Raw genomic sequence first — 20475 nt, 5'->3', positions numbered from 1 at the left:
TCACTTTAAAAACCACTACTGTCATGATAAAAGCCACAGTGTCTGGAAAGCGTACGACAAATACAGAAGATAGATCTGGTTTTTATCAGATGGCCTAGTTTTCTGCGTAGCACATCACCCACATTACAGAACACACAGTTAGCCCATGACTGTCAATAGAACAAGGCATGTGATATAATTTTAAAAAGAAAACGAAGAAGACAGCTCTTGCTATTGTTCTTATTGCAGGCGTTTAGACTCCTGAAAACATATGGTGAGATTGTGATCAGTTTTTGTTTTCACACTCATTACTGCAAGCTTGTAACAGCAACAGTTCCTGGCATGAAATCAGTGCCTTCCCATGCCCTCCACATGCACACACACACACACACACACACAATTTCTCTGCTCTGTTTAGCTGAGTGAGAGCGCCGTGGGCACAACAAGGGAACTCTTTTCCATGGGGCCCTGTGCCAAGAGGGAGGGCCTATCTTAACAGCCGCACCAGAGAAGGACTTGGTCACGGAGTCAGGTCTGAGTAGTTATGAATGCAAGGCAACAGTGGTCGGTCCAAAGAAAATAGGGCACTTCGCTGCTATGAAATGTTTGGTTCCTGTTTTATCTCACACTGCAAAAGACTGTGTCACCATCTAAATGATCACTATTTCTGATACATCTGAACAGGATTGCCAGACTGATTTATTGCATACAATCATAGGCTCTTCTTAAAGATACTACAAGGATGTTAAACATAACAATTCAATGAATGTGTCATGTTCACAGCTTGTGCAATTGTTTTTACAAACTTTTGATGTATCGGCATTGTTGTTTTTTCTGAGGGAAAGAGGGCACAGCCACAGCAAACAAAGCAATTTCACCGGATACACAGGATTCATGATCTGTAAGTAATTGACACATTCACTCAGCTAAAAGATACATCATGCAATAGAGGTATTACAAATCTTTTCCTGGAATCAGCATACACATCATAGGCAATTGTGTAATGAATCACAGATCTTCGACTTGCGGCACCCCAAATATGCAAATCAATTGAAACGTGGGCATATTTGTATACTTCATATCTAAATATGAATCAGGAAACGTAATTCCATCTTCAAAAAAGGAGTGAAGGAACGTTCCTCCTCTTGTTTCATTGGCTTTCTCGTGCTGCAGGGAAAAAAAAACTCCGAACAGATAGCAAACCAAGTATTAATACATTAATCTCCTTGAGCTGCAGATAAACAGCATGTTTGATGTTAAACCACAATCCTTGCTATTCACATGAAAGCTTGTCACTGAAAGATTAGAGATGCTGGACCGTATTCTCCTTTTCTAAAATCTTACTTCACTCAGAAGAAGGAGATTCAGCTAGGATGCAGCCTCTCTAGACTGCATGTCCAAACATGTTCTTTATTAGAACACTGTGGTCTGAAATCCGCCTATCTAGGCAGTTTTACTAAAATGCTCAAGGGATGAGCTACATCCACTGTTTGTATTAAGATGCTAGCTCCACCAAAAATCACTGGGTACCATCTGTTTTCATGTTTAATGTTTAATGTATTTATTTACCATACTTATATCCTGCCCTTCTCAACCCCAAAGGCGACTCAGAGCAGCCCTGCAAAGGCAACAATTCAATGCCGCTTGTACCCATATCATCAAGAAATAAACATACACATTAAAACATTAAAACCAACCAGTTAAAACATCACATTAAGCAACAATTTAAAATCACATAATCCAGCTCATAATCTAGAGCCTTGAAGTGACTGGCTTGACGCTGAAGAAGCTGGGGGTGGTGATGGCCAACAGGGAGCTCTGGTGTGGTCTGGTCCATGAGGTCACGAAGAGTCGGAAGTGACTGAACGAATAAACAACAACAATCCAGAGCTAGTCCAAGTCGTCAGTGTTAATTTATAGTCTCTTATTGCACTGCACCCATTACTGACCAAAGATCTAATTCCAAAGCCATGTTTTTATTTTTTCTGAAGACCAGGAGGGAGAGGGCCAATCTAATTTCATTCGGGAGGGAGTTCCATAGATGAGGGGCCACCACTGAGAAGACCCTGTTACTTGTCCCCACTAGTCGCACATGCATGGGGGGTGGAACCAAGAACAGGGCCTCCCAGAATGATCTTAGCCTCCAAGGTGGATCATAGAGGGAGATACATTTAGACAGGTAAGCTGGGCCGGAACCATATAGGGCTTTATAGGCTAAAGCCAGCACTTTGAATTGTGCTTGGTAGCAAACTGGCAGCCAGTGAAGCTGATGCAACAGGGGAGTTGTACGCCACTATGGTGACCTGTACGCCGCTATGGTGAGCAACCTGGAAGCCACCCATTGGACCATCTGAAGCTTCCAAACAGTCTTCAAAGGCAACCCCATGTAGAGTGCATTGCAGTAGTCTATTCTAGATGTAACAAGAGCATGGACTATCATGGCCAAGTCTGACTTAATGAATCTCCTGATTCACAATATGAAAACTCTTCCATTCCCTTTTGAGAGTCTTGGATAAGAGACACAGATGGAGAAGCTGGTAGTTTCTTGTTGTCCTGCTTGAATGGTAGAGGAGGTGGGAAGAACCTGGTCTCCACTCCTTCCTCTCCTATCAAAGTGTTGACAAAAGGCCACCAAGGCTAAACTGATGGATTGGAAGAACTTTCCATAGAAAAGCTTACTGTGAGCAGAAAGCTGGGTGGGTTTTATCAAAGGGGGAGTGGACTGGCTCTAATGTTTTAGCTGCAATACTGTGGTCTGGCCTGGCACAGAAGGAAGTCCAGCAGGGTGACATTGTGAGTTACCACATTGGGTGACACCAACCTTAGTGGTTCCACTGAAGTTTTGTAGCAGAGGGAGAAAATTATCTTCTCAAACCTATAACTCCCAGAGGTTTTTCCTCCATGACCACTATGAGATTCTGGGATTGTCAAGATCTTTGTATTTACATCTCCTTCTATGTACCAGTGCGGGCTCAGAGATCTGCCGGGGAGGCCCTCCTCTCGGTCTCAAGCAGGGTTGGTGGGGATGAGAGTGAGGGCCTTCTCAGGGGTGGCCCCCTGGCTTTGGAATGCCCTCCCAAAAAAGATTAGATTAGATTAGCTCCTACTCTCCAAGTTTTCCGAACAAATTGGAACACTTAGTTCTTCAAAGAGGCCTTGTTTAGGAATTATTTAATGATTATACCTGAGGACTCAGCTATTGTTTCACCTTAGCACTTTATGGGGCTGATATTAATCACAGTTTATTTTATATATTTTTATATCTGCAGTCATTGTTGCATTTTATTGATTTTTAACTAGTAGGGTTTTATGGCGTACTATTTGTTATAGTTATCGTACTATTTTTATGCACTTGCTGTAGTTGTATGTTTGCACTGTTGAGTGCTTTTGTGAGTTGTCTCGAGCCCCTTCGGGGAAATGGTGGTGGGATATAAATAAAGGTTTGTTTGGGTTTTTTTTACAATTATTATTATATTATTACTATGTCTAGTTAGGTTGTGAAACAGCATGAAAACTGTGTACATCAGTGCAACTCAAAAGTGGTGATCTATGAATTGGTAACTTTCCACAGTAACTTTCCACGAAAGAAGAATCTGTTGTAGTCAAATGTGATATCAGTCTTTGGACTATTAGGGGGGAAATAGCTGGTCAGAAAGTTTGAAGAAAACTGCTACAACATCCATTTCTTTTTGGACAATTAAACAGACTTTTGTAGCTAGATCAGTGGTTCTCGACCTGTGGGTCCCCAGATGTTTTGGCCTTCAACTCCCAGAAATCCTAACAGCTTGTAAACTGGCTGGAATTTCTGGGAGTTGTAGGCCAAAACACTTGGGGACCCACAGGTTGAGAACCACTGAGATAGATTCTGATTCTCTGATATTACAGTGCTCACATATTTTGATGGGGAGAGAGGGACAAATATAGTTTGCAATGAATGGGCTTTCAAAATAAGGGAAGGGTCCTACTGTATGAAATACAGATGCTCAACATGTGTAGTCTGTCTCCCAGCATATTGCTGCAGTCAGGTCCATAGCCAGGATTTTGATTCGCCGGGGGGGGGGGGGGGGGGTCAGGATCTATCATAGCAAACCTTTTGTATCATTATCCCAATACCCCCATGCATATGGGATATACTGAGCATGGTGATCAGATAATGATATGAATAAACATAACAGTTTAAATAATGTACCAGTAAGGCTTTCTCGCGGACCACCATGAGAATTTGGAGCGGGGGGGGGGGGGGGGTGTGGATCTCCCGGACCTGGCTGCCGTGAGCAAAACTTTGATCAATAAATGTCTATTTGTCACTCCACCGGGCTGCTATGAGTTTTCCAGCCTGCATGGCTATGTTCCAGAAGCATTCTCTCCTGACGTTTCACCCACATCTATGGCAGAGGTTGAGGGGTCTGTTGGAAACTAGGCAAGTGGGGGTTATATATTTGTGCCATGTTCAGGGTCGGAGAAAGAACTCTGGTCTGCTGGAGGCAAGTGTGAATGTTGCAATTGGCCACCTTGATTATCATTGAGTGGCCTTGCAGCTTCAAAGCCTGACTGCTTCCTGGCTGAACACTTCCCTCAAACAGGGAAGAGTTCTTTCTCCCACCCTAGACATTCCACAGATATACAAAACTCACTTGCATAGTTTCCAACAGACCTCACAACTTCTGAGGATGCCTACCATAGATGTGGGCGAAACATCAGGAGAGAATGCTTCTGGAACATAGCCATACAGCCCGGAAAACTCACAGCAACCCAGTGATTCCGACCATGAAAGCCTTCGACAACACAATAATGATGATAATTAGTGTTGGACTTTCTGTTACCATATGAATTCTTTTCATGATTCCAGTCATGAAAGCCTTCGACAACATATTGTCACTCCACTCTTCACACTACTGGATCCTTCATTGTGCAGCTTGAGGGATGTGATCTTTTCCACATTTTAATGGTCCTGATTGAACTCACTACACTTACATGTGTGTGAAAGGAAGGATTCTTGTCATCTAAAGCATTTTCTTTGACAGAGAAAATATTCAAAGTGTCATGTGGATCTAGGTTGTTGGCCTCCTTGGTGCATTTGGCTGCCGAATGTACATTGCGGCTGGCGACGGCTGCAAATCTGGACAGAGCCGGTGCCAATTCTAGGGGCATTTCTTGCTATGCACAGATTCCCCTTATAGGCCAAGAACGATTCTTGGCACTGGCACACAGGGATTTCAAAATGCATGGGAAACAAGATAGTAATCCTACCAAAGACTTTCAGATCTCTTTTAAGAGAATCCCGGAGGGCCTCCAGGTTCCACACCTTGCTCTGACAGGTGCCAGCCCTGAGTGCTTAATAGGCACAGCCTCTTCCCAGTTTCTGAGCCTGAGGAGGCCTGGCAAGCCAACTCGACTCGCGTAATTGGAGAGAAGGGTACAAAGCCAGCTTTTGCTAAATCTGAGAATGTGGTGGGTGACTTTCACACGGTTTTCGGAGGCATAGAGATCTTGATTCAGTCCAGAGAGACACAACAAAATGGGGCAACAGAATTGGAAGGGTCAGCAAGATACATCTAGTTCAGGCATGGGCCAACTTGGGCTCTCACTCCAGGTGTTTTGGACTCCAACTCCCAGCATTCCTAACAGCTTAAGCGGCTGAGGGGGGAAAGGAAAGGGCCTGAGGCTGTTAGGAATGCTGGGAGTTGGAGTCCAAAACACCTGGAGTGAGAGCCCAAGTTGGCCCATGCCTGTTCAAGACTGTTGCCGTTTGACAAGACCTTTTAGCCCTCTCTGCCAAAGAACTAGGTGCTGTAGCTTGGTCAGCACCGGCACTTTTTCGTAGAGAGAGCAGCAGACCTTGTAAAACTACAACTCCTAGGGCTCCAGCAGCGTCAATCAAACTGCATTCGTTCTGCAGCGCTGCAGATGCAATTGCCGCAGGCGCTTGGGCGCGAGCCTGGGAAGGAGGAGGAGGAGGGGCGGGGCTCGGGAAGGTAGTATGTGTATCGTGACAAAGCGCAGCGAGGAGGTTCTGTGGAAATTCCTGGGCGGGGCCAAATGCAGCCAGGCCACGCCCCCTTCGCGCGGAGGGGGCGGGGCCTCGCCGCCTATATATATAGCCCTGCGGTGGAATCTGGAGCTCAGAACTGTCGAAAGAGGGGAGAGAAGGAGAAGAGAAGGAGAAAGAAGCTTTACGGGAGGTGAGCGCCTCTATTGCTTGGGAAGGCTTCATATTTTGCTGTCTTTGGGTAGCTTTGCAAGCTCTATCAGAGGACAGTTTGGGGTGTATATTATAGTGGGATCTATATATATAGTTTGGGCTCTATATACATATTGTTGAAGGCTTTCATGGCCTGAATCACTGGCTTTCTAGAAGCATTTTCTCCTGACGTTTCGCCTGCATCTATGGCAGAGGTTGTGAGGTTTTTTGGAAACTAGGAAATACTATGTATGTATGTATATGTATGTATTACTTCTATGTTTATTGATGTACCCTCCTCGGCTCTCCCTAACCCCCCCCCCCCCAAATGCCATTATAAGTAGTATCACTTTTGGGTTGCTGTGTGTTTTCCGGGCTGTATGGCCATATTCCAGAAGCATTCCCTCCTGACGTTTCGCCTGCATCTATGGCAAGCATCCTCAGAGGCTGTGAGTTATCACTTTCGCCTTGACATCCTTTCTATTTCCTCTCTTTGACGGGGCTAATTTCTCTCTCTCTCTGTGTGTGTGTGTGTATAGATAGATAGTGTGTGTACACACACAGAAATATTATCCCCATCAAAGGAAGGAAAAAGAAAGGATGTCAAGGCGAAATATATATTTTCTCTCTGTGTGTATGTATGTATATATATATACACACACATATACATACACAGAGAGAAATATTAACCCCATCAAAGGGAGGAAATACAAAGGATATCATGGAGAAATATATACAATATTGTTTTTATTGTTTCTTATATTACATGTTAACGTTTTTACTTATATTTATGTCTGGGGCATTGATTGCCGACTGTAAGCCGCCTTGAGTCGCCTTCGGGCTGAGAAAGGCAGAATATAAATATGGCAAATAAATAAATATATTCTCCCCTTGGGACGAAGCATCTTGTCCCTTTCCCCCTGTGTGGACTGCTCCTCCAATTCCCTTTTATGTCGGAGGAGAGGACTGGTCCTTGGTCCTTCATTAGGCGATGTTTGGCTTCCCTTTCCACCTGTCCTCCCTTTCCAGGGCGCCTTTTCCCTCCGTATTTTCCCCCTCGACACCTTTGACCAACCTGTCGCCTTGAAACCGAGCCAGATCCCCCCAAAAGGTTGCTTCAATCCAGCGGCCAAACCCGCGTATGGCGGTCATGCCCATCGCAGGAGAAGGAAGCTGACCTCACCTTCTTCTCAGCCTCCCCCCCCCCCCCTTGACCCCAATGGTAGCGGCCGCTTTGTTCGAAGAGACTTGGAATGCGCGCTCAGGAATTGGGCTGTCTCATTTGTTCAGGGTTGGGGGGGGGGGCGAGAGAGACGCGGTAGGTACTCATCTATAGAGCATATAGAGCAGGCATGGGCAAACTTCGGCCCTCCAGGTGTTTTGGACTCCAGAGTCCAAAACACCTGGAGGGCCGAAGTTTGCCCATGCCTGCTCTATGTGGTCTGAAGAGCTGCTGTCGCCGCCGGGGCTGTTCCCCTGCCTGGCCACACGGGGCGCTGTGGAGTCTCCGGGAAGGGGAGCTTGCCAGGGCATGTCCTGCCTTTGGACTCCAGGGAGGGGAGAGTGTTGCCTCTGCTGCCGCCGCCTGTGACTCAGGGTGACGGTCGCTTTCCTGGGGCTGAGATCAGAGTCTGGGCCCAGGGTTGGGCTCAGGGAATGGAAGGGGAGGAGGAGGAGGAGGAGGAGGATGCATAAGCCAGAAGCAGAAGCATCCCCTCGCCTTGGCTTGACGAAGGCAGGAAAAAGCAGGAGGGAGGGAAGTGCTGCTGCTGCTGCTGTGCTGCTGTGCTGCTGGGTGGGACTCGAAAGGCGCACGAGTTCTCTTGACTCCCCGCCAGACCCGCGATGTTCTCTCGCGCTTTGCTTGGGAACTCCGTGTTCCCGACTTGACTTGGGATCTTGTTGTTGCTGCTGCTGCTGCCGCCGCGCGCACACACTCGACCCAAGTATTTTTTTTTCTTTTCTTATTAGGGCAAGAAGCACTGCACAGAACTCGCTGCTCGTTTGGCACTGCTAAGGCTCCCTTGCTACCATTGTCATTTCCTTCTGATGAAATGCACTCGCCCTCCCCCGGCGTATCCGTGGATTCGGTATCCACGACTTGAATATGTATTTAATTATATATCTTCTCTGTATATGGATTGATATATAATTATAATATAACTATAATGTTAATATCGACCTAATATTAATACAATACACAATTATCATATAATATAACTATAATATTAATATTGACATAGTAATAATACAATACACAGTTATAAAATAATATCGACATAATACAGCACACAATTATAATATAACTATAATATTAATTCGACATAATACACCACACCATTATAATATAATATTAATAACGACATAATATTAATACAATACACAATGATAAAATAACTAATATCAACATAATATTAATACAGCACACAATTATAATATAACTATAATATTAATATTGGCATATTAATACAATACACCATTATAACATAATATTAATAACGACCTAATATTAATACAGTACACAATTATAACATAACTAATACTATTAACGATCTAATACATCATTATAATATAATATCTACATAGTAATAATACAGTACACAATTATAATATAACTATAATATTAATGGATTGACCTTGAAGGAGCTGGGGGTGGTGACAGCCAACAGGGAGCTCTGGAGTGGGCTGGTCCATGAGGTCACAAAGAGTCAGAAACGACTGAATGAATGAACAGCAACATAATATTAATATTGACATAATAAATAAACAATTATAGCTATATATAATATTAACATCATACAAGACAACATTATAATATTAATATAATGGATAATTATAATATAACTAAAATTAATAACTATATAATAATAGAATATATAATTATAATATAACTATAATAATAACATAATATAACACATGATTACAGTCTAAATATCTAAAGTAATGTAATTATAAATATAATCTATAATAGAAATATATAATAATACACAATAATATAATCAGAATAAAATATGATATAATAAAAATCTCTCGCATTGGCTGGTTCATGAGATCATGAAGAGTTGGAAGCGACTGAATGAACAACAAATATAAAATATGAATATAATTGGCACCAACGACTTGAATATGTATAAATTATACATCTAACTATAATGTCAATATCAATATAATATACATAATTATAATCTAAATATCTAAAATAATACAAATGCAATAATAAATAATAATCTAATCTGATATATAATGCAATACAAAATAATATAATTACAATAAAAATTAAACAGATGCTGGATGGCCATTTGTCAGGGGTGATTGAATGCAATTTTTGTGCTTCTTCCCAGAGGGTTGGGGGTATCTTCCAACTCTATATGATATGATATAATATAAAGCCAATATGATATGATATAATATAAAGCCAATAATAGAATAAATATAAATAATTATGAATATAAGAATACAAAAATATGGAAATAATATGAACATAATTATAATATAAATCCCCACAAATTCACCTGTTTTTTCTCTGGGTCCAGAGCACACTATGAACCCAAACAATGATGGGTCTGGACCAAAGTTGGCATGTGTTTCACCTGTTTTGAATAAAAACAACCATAGGTTACTGGGTTGCTGTGAGTTTTCTGGGCTGTATGGCCATGTTCCAGAAGCATTGGCCATACAGCCCAGAAAACAACCCAGTGATTCCAACCATGAAAGCCTTCGATAACACATTGATCCATAGGTTATATATCTCGGTTTACTTAAACAGACCCTTCAAGTAAAGTGTGTGTGTGTATTACAACTATAATATAAAATTATATAAATATAATTATAATATAAATATTGATGTAAAATATAATACAAAAATACAACTACAATTGAAATATGAAAGCTGGAATGTGTCCAGAGGAGGGTGACTAAAATGATCAAGGGTCTGGAGAACAAGCCCTATGAGGAGTGGCTTAGGGAGCTGGGCATGTTTAGCCTCCAAAAGAGAAGGCTGAGAGGAGACATAATAGCCATGTGAGAGAAAGTCATAGGGAGGAGGGAGCAAGCTTGTTTTCTGCTTCCCTGGAGACTAGAACGTGGCGTAGAACAATGGCTTCAAACTACAAGAGAGGAGATTTCACCTGAACATGAGGAAGAACTTCCTGACTGCTAGAGCCATTCAGCAGTGGAACTCTCTGCCCGAGAGTGTGATGGAGGCTCCTTCTTTGGAGGCTTTTAAACAGAGGCTGGATGGCCATCTGTCAGGGGTGCTTTGAATGCAATATTCCTGCTTCTTGGCAGAGGGTTGTACTGGATGGCCCATGAGGTCTCTTCCAACTCTATGATTCTATGAAATGATAGAATTAACATTTTATAATAGGTCTATTAGACATATTTACAACAAACATATGCCTATTGAGAATATCAGACAATAGATGCTAATTTATCAGTAAAAGCACTGACAGGAAACTAATCTGTGTCTTGGGAATGGGGCGTAGATGGGATAACTTAGATTTTTATACTGTGATTGATACTTTACTGTGATGTTGTCTATAATGTGTAAAATAATAATAATAAACTGAAGCTTTGTAAGATTTCTGTTCCAATTTCCAAGCAATGGGTTGTCGGGGTTTATTTTTTTTAAACCCTTCCTTAACGAGTTGGGGCGTGGTTGGCCAAAAACCTAGTAAGTCTGAAGCAAGAAAACAAAGTCAGGTTGCGCAACTCCAGGGGCGGCGGCACGTGACGCGCGCAGTGGGGCCAGGTGACGTCATCGCGGGGGGGGGCGACGCGTGTGAGTGCCTCGCGCGCCTCCTCCCTTTTACGATAAAAGCCAAGCGTCTCCTGCCTTTGCGCATGCGCGCTCTCGCCAGCCCCCCTCCTCCTCCTCCACTGCTGACTTCCAGGCAGGGAAAATTAAGTCACCAAGCGGGCAGGAGCTTTTATGACTGGGGTTGCAATGCTTTTGAAATACTGGAAGTTTGCTCTTCCCCCCCCCCCCCTCTTTTTCCCCCAATGACTACTGTTCCAACCGTGGATGACCTACATTGGGAGTGCTTGGCTATTAACATCAACAAGCCAATGCACTAGCTAGAGAAGGCCTGGGCCAACTTAGGCCTTTCCTCCAGGTGTTTTGGACCCCAACTCCCAGCATTCCTAACAGGCTAAGGCACTTGCCTTTTACCCCTCAGCCGCTTAAAAAAATACACCTTGACATTTGGGAACTGTAGTTGCTGGGATTTATAGTTCACCTACAATCAAAGATCATTCCAAAGCTCACCAATGATAGAATTGGGTCAAATTTTCCACACAGAACCTCTATGACCAATAGAAAATACTGTGTTTTCTGATGGTGTTTGGTGACCCCTCTGACATCCCCAGGTTGAGAAACGTTGCCCTAGGGGGACTCAAAGTGGTTCACAACAAAGTAAATGGCAAAATTCAATGCCCCACAAAATATAAAACAGAACACTATCATCATCATCATCATCATCATCATATAATAAAAACCAGTAACTATAAGACATCCAACAAAAAAAAAACCCCAACTTAACATAGAACATTGGACATTGCACCAATCCCAAAGTTATCTTGACTGCTTCATCTCAGTCTCCAAATGTTTGCTTAAAAAGCCATGTTTTGAATAATTTCCTGAACATCAGAAGGGAGGGAGCTGATCTGATGTCACTGGGGAGGGAGTTCTCCAGCCAAGGTGCCACCACTGAGAAGGCCCTGTCTCTCGTCTCCACCACCTGCGAAGAGAGTGGGACCGAGAGCAGGACCTCCTCAGCTGATCTTAATGCTTTAACTGGCTCATAGAGGGAGTTGTGTTAGGATAGGTAAGCTGGACTGGGACCGTTTAGGGATTTATAGGCTAAGGCCTGCACTTTGAATTGTGCTCAGTGGAGCACAGAAATGGCTTGAAGGCTTACTACCACAACAGCAGGGTAAATATAGGCAAGTGTTATGACTTAGGGAATGGCCATTACTCTTCTCCCCCTTGGAGGAACTGGAAGTCCTGGTTTCAATATAGAAGATCCCAAATGCTAGTTATAGGAAGAGTTGCACTTCTATTTTGAAATCACAGAGTGGTAGTAGATAATGGTTACAGTAAAAATTTAACATTTTTAAAGCTTCACCGGGAGTCGAAGTGTGGAAGCTCTGAAACTTTATGATCAGCAGGATTGACAGCAGTATCTACCAGCCAGTTTGGACTTTCTGCCCCTTTCTCTTCTAGTACAAGTGTTTTTCAGGCAGCATTTAACTGTTTTCATGTTTGGGGAAGCGCTTGGTTTTCAATGAGTAATTAAGACCCATTGGTTTATACAAAAGACATATTCCTGGCAAAGGTAAAAACTGACCAAACTTCTTTTTGGGTGGAATAAATTGCTAACATTTGTATACTTTTGGGTGGGGCTGTAGGAGTTGTCATGATGAGTAAGGATGATATCTCAAATATTACTAATTCAGTTACCTTTGAGTAGGACTGAGGCACTCTTGTCTGAAACTGGAGAGACCTAAAGCCAGTCACTAACTTGTACTTACACAGATGGATAAATTTTATATGAAGAAGCACTGAGCTTCCAGTGGAGTTGTAACAGACAATAGTTCAACAGGTACACTTCTCAGGTGGAGGTAAATCTGTGAAGAAACCCCTTATGTAGTGGTTCTCAAACTGTGGGTCCCCAGGTGTTTTGGCTTACAACTCCCAGAAATCCCTGCCAATTTACCAGCTGTTAGGATTCCTGGGAGTTGAAAGCCAAAACATCTGGGGACCCACAGTTTGAGAACCACTGTCCTTGGCCTGTGCATTTGCCCACTGGAAAAAGCAGCTTCCCTGGCCATTAAAAGCACCATGATTAAGTGATTGCTCTGGAAATCACATCCAAAGACTGTCCTTCTAGACTCTGAGGACATAAAACCATAAGGAAAGCACCTAAAACCAGTTGCAAAGGTTGATTGTCAGTCTGTGATCAGCTGGCTGGCATATGTTTGCATGTACGCATACCTATGTGCTAAAGTTCAGTGTATTGCATTTTTATTACTTCTTTGAATTTATATCCCACCTTTCCTCTACAAACAGTGTCCAAGACTGCTGAAAGTCATAGGATTAAATTATGAGATGGTAATGACAATGTCAAAGCTCTTCTCAGCTGTTCTTTGTCCTTGCTCATGGCAGCTATTCTGCCATATAAATGCTGTTCATGGTGTGGCCAAAGTTTGTAGAACAAGTGCAACTGTGGGAATTGGAGGTGCCTAGCAGGCACTTTGCTCCAGTGGCTTGAAGTGGTGACTCAACAAGTTATCAAGTTGAGTCCTGTCTTTGGCAGAAATGTTACCTGTCAGGACTTGTTCTGTTATGCCTGAAACTCCCAATGAGGTCATTCGACATAGCTGTTTATAAAGGGTGCATGAAGACACTTGCTATTTTTAAACAGCTTTGTTTCTCGCTTGTAGCCTGAACATTGAGGGAAAGGCAGCGTTATCAGACCTGTTGGCCAATAGAGATGGTTGTGAGCTGGAAAAGTGCTACTCAAATGAGATGTAGGCTGATGGTGGCATGGAAAAACATTGGGCTAAACTTGTGGTTCCCAACCTTTTTTTGACCAGGGGCCACTCTTTAACATTAGTACCAAAAGGGTACAAATCGGTTTTTGGTCAACTTTAGCTTCGGTTTGGTTATTTGGGGTGCTGATTGCATTGGATACACTGCATCAGCTCTAGTTTCTGATACAGAACATATGCCATCCAGTCATGACCATCTGCTCGCCCAGAAAAAGCCATATTTAATAAGCCTCAGCACTATGAGGGTTTCACGAGACTAGTTGCTCTTGTTGCAGTGGTGCAGTAATGGTGATGCTGTGGACCATATTTTAGTTCTTGAGGACCACTGGTGGTCCCCAGACCACAAGTGGGAACCTCTGGGCTACACAAAACAATGATCTGGACAGTGGAGTTTTGATAAACACCTTGGTGGACCCAACCTTCTGTACCCAAGCTATGCATATTCACAATTGACATTGAAGGTTGCTTTTAAGAGACTTAAGCTGGTGTGACTATATGCATTGACTAAGGCAGAGGTTCTCAACTTGTGTGTCCCAGGTATTTTCGCCTACAACTCCCAGGAATCCCGCCCAGTTTATCAGCTGTTAGGTTTTCTGGGAGTTGAAGGCCAAAACATCGGGGGACCCATAGGTTGAGAACCACTGAACTAAGGGATTACATTGGGGGTGCTTTGAACTCAATTGTCCTGCTTCTTGGCAAGCGGTTAGACTGGATGGCCCACGAGGCCTCTTCCAACTCTATGAGTCTATGATTGCTTTGCAGCATCTGATCTACGCTAATGACATTTCATCACTGAAAATGGATGAAAGTTGTGGTCTGGTGGCAAAGTGTGTGCTTCTAACAATGGGGTTGAGAACACTCTTGTCTGAAGTGTGGATATTTGGGTGATCTAGCATGACAAGGGAGGACAGGAAAACCCAGCTCCTTGAGAATTGGATGTACTGAAACCACAGATCTGAAACCAGCTGTGTAGATTTATCAGCATATGAGTCACTAGCAACCTTTGGTGCCTCAGGCTATCCACACCTGTTAGAAAATGGTTAATCTACCCATGCATATATACAGAACAGGCGGGGTTTGGCACTGTCAATGCTAAAAGGCCATGTGTAGTGTAATATTGAATGTGTTTGCCCAGGAATAAGTCCCACTGGGCTAAATGGAGATAATTCCCCTAGCAATGGTGTTTAAAATTGCAATCCTAAACATAATTACACATGGAGTACCTCTACAGCTGTACGCTTTTCAAAACCTGTGCTTAATTGTAATCTTATGTTTCCAACACAACTGTGAGTGGAATTTTCAGATAGAATTCCTCTTACTCTTTGAGTCCTTCTGATCTGGGCAAGTGTGAAAAACATCTTCAGTATCTTATTAAGAATGTTAACAGTATTTAAAACTCATTTAAACTATGTGTGAAAGTATGGATGTCACTGGCAAGCTCTTTCAGCAACAGAAGCATTCTACTGCTTTCAGCTATTGGATAACTCTATTTTCTTTCAAAAGCTGGTGTCAAAGGCCAAGCAAGGATTATGTGCCTCCCCCCCGGCACCCAGTGATGTTGAACTGTATCTCCAATGAGCCAATACTGTACTGAAGAATGCTGCAAATTGCAATCCAAGATCTGGAAGGATGCACAATTTGCATTCACAGCTGGGGACTGGGGTATCAGGAGAGACCGCATTTCCCTTATGTGTTGCTGTTCTCACATAAAGGCCTTGCTTTCATTCTTGTCATTAGAGGTACAGTGGGAAGTGATCCTGGTCAGTCTCTCTTGGCATGACAAGTGGCTTTGGACAGTGATTTTCTTTTTAAAATATTTTCTTAATTGCTAATCTTAGAACAAAATATAGTATTTAATATATACATCAATACTCTAGAGAGATTGTAAATGTTCCTTATCTTCTTTTCAGCTAGAAACATGCCTCTGTCTGAGAGTAATATCCAACGACCTTCCTGCAGCAAGAAAATCTGTAGAAACCTCTTTGGAGCTGTGGACCATGAACAGCTTCGGAAAGACTTCCAGATCTTGCTGAGGGCCCAGCTGGAGGAGGCACAGCAAAAGTGGAACTTTGACTTTGAAACAGAAACCCCACTTGAAGGCAACTACAAATGGGAGAAGATCTCCCACCTACACACACTTCCATCTCAAGACCTGAAAAGCCACACAAAGGAGAACACATGCACTGGGGAGAAAAGCTTGAACTCCCCTGTGGCCCTCAAGAAACCTGCAAAGACGGACAGTCTGCCACAGGTGGGCTTTGAGGCTTGCACAGCTGACTCTTCAAGAAGTTTGAAGCGAAAGCAGACATCCATAAAAGGTACACATTGGTCATCATTCTTTTCCCAAAGTAAGACCTGAAACCCCACTTCTTTCACGTTTTGAGGTGAAAGAATATTCACGTCCTGAATATTATGTGCAAAGCTAGGGAAAATATTCCTTAATTTAATTAAACTGCAGTGGAAAATGTTAAATACAGTGGCATATCATTGAACAAATACTGAATGCGAGTGAATGTGTAGTATTCACATGTTATACCAGATTAAATACAGGGTATCTTGACTATATTCAGCACATTTCAACATAATTCATAAAGCAGGTGAATAGGAGGGATTCCTTTGAGTTTCTATTCCTGCCATTCAGCTAAAGGAGTCTTGCATGGCTGGCGAGAGCAACTAAAATCATAGATGAGGCTTTTGTCTTGGAATATATGCATCTATAGTAGTATCTCTAGCCACTTTCACACAGCTGAATAAAATTCCACATTTTCCACTTTGAACTAGATTATAGGGCAGTGTGATAACCCAGTTCAAAGCAGATATTGTGGGATTTTCTGCCTTGATATTCTGGGTTATATGACTGTGTGGAAGGGCCCTCTGAGTGAGGCAATGAGATCTCCAAATGTTAAGAGGAAATTAGGTTCTGGGTAGTTAAAGGCAAAGCTCTATGTGACCTTTCCTGATGGAAAAAAATCCACTGAAGTTCTTGGGATCTACTTTTAGTAACCACTTACACTTTAGTTGTCCTGAAATCTCTTGAGTAGATTAGTCTTTGCTAGGAATACCTCCCAGCATTCTGCTCTGGTCTTTCTAGTTGGAGGTTCAGTTTGTCTTTATTCTCTTTTCCAGACTTCTACAACTCAAAGAGGAGAACAATCCCATATAAGTCAAGCCCATGAAGACTACACTACAAGCAAAATGTTTCTATGCAGTCCCCCAGCTGAAAGTCTTCACTGTTGTTTGCTGGCATGAGCCTATTTGGACACAACACCCAGTGATGTCACCAAGATGGCTATTTGAAGGAGCAGCTAAGCAAGTTCACAGTCCTGCTCTGAAGACTCTTCTGGGCTTCTTAGATTTCATAAACTATATAGTGGACTAGTATAACACTTCAGAAGGATGTAGAATTTTTTTACAGCACTGGATATTTATGTGCAATGGAACATTGTGAGACCTCACGTTAAAACAGACTTTATACATTTTCTGGGGAGAGCAACTGCAAGGGAATCTCGTGTGAGGGGGTCCAATTAATAATATCAAGGCAGATTCTGCCTCATAGTTCAGCCACTTGCTTGTTTTCATTTACCTGCCTTCAGGCAAAAGATTGCACGTGGTATGAGCCATTTTGCAAGATCTAACATCCAGACATTTCTGTAAGGACAATACTTTTCCAGCTCTGTGATCATGTTGGTTGACATACTCTTTAGTTAAGCAAACAATCTGAGAGTGGAAAAGAACTGAATTGTATTGTTCTGTAGGAAGTGATTTTTTTTCTATTATGGTGAGTAGTAAATACTTACCTAGCCATATGATCACATATGAATACCTTTCGATAGGATCAGGATTCACTTGAACCTGATAATGTAGAGTGTGCGATTGCTTCGGCAGCTCCTCTCACAGGCAGCTTAAATTTAATTTTGTTATGCAACTACTCTCATGGGCAGCTCAAACTTAATTTTGTTCAACTGTCCAAAATACTGCTAAGCCAAAGCCCACGTAGGGGAACTTTTCTGAAGGGGAAAGTGAATCTGTGGGAACTACTAACTGATTTTATTGGCTTCTACCAACACTCTGCTTTGAGCGCGCTGTCATAAACACTCTTTGATTCTTTTGACATTCTAAACTTCCTGCATGTAACAGAGTAACATAATAAGCAAATGAAAAAACTTCAGGGTTTGTTTTACGTGTGTGCTAGCAAAGATTGATATTGCATACCCTTTGACTTTCTTTTCCTTAATTTCTGTGCTGTGGAGCAGTCATGGCTGAAGATGAGTCAAAGCTTATAATTCATACTTTCTGTGGCTACCTGTGTCCTTGCTAGCAGTCCTCAAAAGATGGTACATTTTCAAACTGGCAATTACACTGCTTAAAGCTGCAGTTTAAGTACTTCATGTTGAGATAATCCAGAGGATTTCCATTTAAAATGGAGAGGTTTGCATCTGTCACAGTTTTGCAACCAGAAGCTTTTTGTCAAATCTTCTTTCATTTTACCAGTACGAGGCACAACATTGGGACACTAGAATCTGAAATTCTGGTTTTACAAACTAAAATTCCAGCTCTAAAATGGCAAGATCAGAGCCAGATCATTGTGTCTACTATTCAGCTCATTGTTAAGGGGGCTTCCCCATTGTGACGCTAGATATAGTTTTCCACTTTCCAGATTTTGTAAGCCCAGATGTTGTGCTTCATTAGAAGGATGGAAAAAGTCTAGAGCTGCACACCATATCACAGTATCTGTACTGTAGCAGGGAGGAGTGGGTGGGAATCTTATAGTTTTGTGGAAAGATTCTGCTAGTGGTACAGCTTATTTATACAGTTCTACCTGTGACTATGGACGTAGATGCGTGTGTGTGCTTCATGGGGCTTCCTTTGCTTTCATGTTCCTACATCAAAAAGGGAGTGAGATAAATAGGTAGCAAGACCTGTTGGGTCACAAGCCTGAGAAAAGGGAGAGGACCGGGGAACAGCAATACAGAAGAAGAGTTCAATGTTATAGATGTAATACATTGGAATACCTAAAATATTAATAACCTAGATAATCAGACGAGCCACAAAACCTCAGTTGGTTTAACTGGTGAGGCCAAGGTGGCAGAGTCTCTACAAGGATGGATTTATGAATGTACTTGCCAGACTGAAAAGGCCATTTTGGGGGGAAGCAGGTTGATCTATATCGTACAGATAATTGTGCGGTGTAAGATTCATCCTGTTAGTAGCACAGATTCAGGCACTTTATTAATATAATAAGTATGGTCTGCTGATTCTTTCTTTTTTGTTGTTAGAGCAGCCATGGGCAGGGCCTGACCTCTTTACCCATTGCACTTTTACATTCAGGGTAATGCTAGGACACTTCAGCACTAATCCATTTTTTTTGTGTGAATATGATGCTGCTGAACTGACAGATTAAGCTTTGGGCTTAAAATAAAGCCACTTAATAATGGAGCAATGCTTTTGTCTGGTGTGAGTTTCATGGTGCAATCTTTGTGTAGAGTTGAACAAATCTTGAATGTTATAATAATACATTTTATTCATTACCCACTTCTCCCAATGTGGGACACAACAAATTAAAAAACACATGAACATAAAAATACAATTAATCACTAAATTTCATACACACACACACACGTGAAAACTTATACCAAACACAGCTACAGAATTGACATATAGCAGTGATAGACTGCATATCAAAACTCTGAAAATTGACTGGGTGGGCCTACTGGAAGAAATGGGTCTTCAGTTGTGTTTTAAATTCCGATATCTTGTTTAGCTGTCTGAGCTCTTCCGGTAGGTTATTCCACAGTGTTTGGGTGGCTGATGGAAAGGTGGGTAGCAGTCACCAGTCGGGTACTGGCTGGTTGGAGTGGTTGCCCACCAGAGGGCCTCAGTGTCCTAACAGGCGGATTGTGCAGGAGAAGATGATCCTGTAGGTAACCTGGACCCAAACCATGTAGATCTTTAATTACAACACTTTTTAATTGTCAACCTTTCTTTTTCATGTCAGGAGTGACTTGAGAAACTTAAGTCGCTTCTGGTGTGAGAGAATTGGCCGTTTGCAAGGATGTTCCCCTGGGGATGCCCGGATGTTTTGATGTTTTATCATCCTTGTGGGAGGCTTCTCTCATGTCCCCACATGGGGAGCTGGAGCTGACAGAGGAGCTCATCTGTGCTCTTCCCGGATTTGAACCTCCGACCTGTCGGTTTTCAGTCCTGCCGGCACAAGGGTTTAACCCATTGCGCCACTGGGGGCTCCAGTGGCAACCAGTGGAGTGACTTTAACATACAAGCACTGAAGAGTAACAAAAACATGGTTGTGAGAAAATCTTAATGGATACGTTTTTAGAATTGGTAGGAAAACTTATCCATTAATACTTTCTCACAACCATGTTTATGTTACTCTTCAACGCCTGTATGTTACAGTCAAAAGCCACATGCAGAAGGCTGTTGAAAGTATCATATCAAGAAACTGGAGAGGATACCATAGATCAGATGGGCAGGCTTTCAACATATACAATGTACTTTAAAAACCATAAACTAATCTGGAGCTACCAGCCTAAAACACTGCAAAAGACATGCACTTTGAATTGTAGAATGCTGAGCCTAGGGATTTCATTTGAGTACTGAAACGGAACACAGCTCACAATTCTTTTACACAGAAATCCAAATTGATTATCCCAAAGTTTCTCATTTCATGGCTTGAGTATTGAACTAGGACTCCAGTAGACCAGGGTTTGAAACCTGCTCAGCTCTGTGCTCACCTTTGGGTTGTCGTA

At 42.4% G+C, this 20475-nt stretch overlaps 1 protein-coding gene across 1 annotated transcript; it reads left to right on the top strand.

Moving 5' to 3' along the window:
- The first annotated feature begins 5950 nt into the window (after positions 1–5950).
- Positions 5951–19151, top strand: CDKN1A (cyclin dependent kinase inhibitor 1A). Its single transcript, XM_060773157.2, has 3 exons — positions 5951–6161; positions 15622–16029; positions 16838–19151. Exons 1-3 carry the CDS (start codon positions 5960–5962, stop codon positions 16885–16887), a joined length of 660 nt encoding a protein of 219 aa, XP_060629140.2. The 5' UTR covers positions 5951–5959; the 3' UTR covers positions 16888–19151.
- The last annotated feature ends 1324 nt before the right edge of the window (positions 19152–20475 follow it).

The sequence above is a fragment of the Anolis sagrei genome, chromosome 4 (genome assembly GCF_037176765.1).
Source record: "Anolis sagrei isolate rAnoSag1 chromosome 4, rAnoSag1.mat, whole genome shotgun sequence".
Classification (NCBI taxonomy): Eukaryota; Metazoa; Chordata; class Lepidosauria; order Squamata; family Dactyloidae; genus Anolis; species Anolis sagrei.
This window is presented reverse-complemented; position numbering and strand designations above follow the sequence as displayed.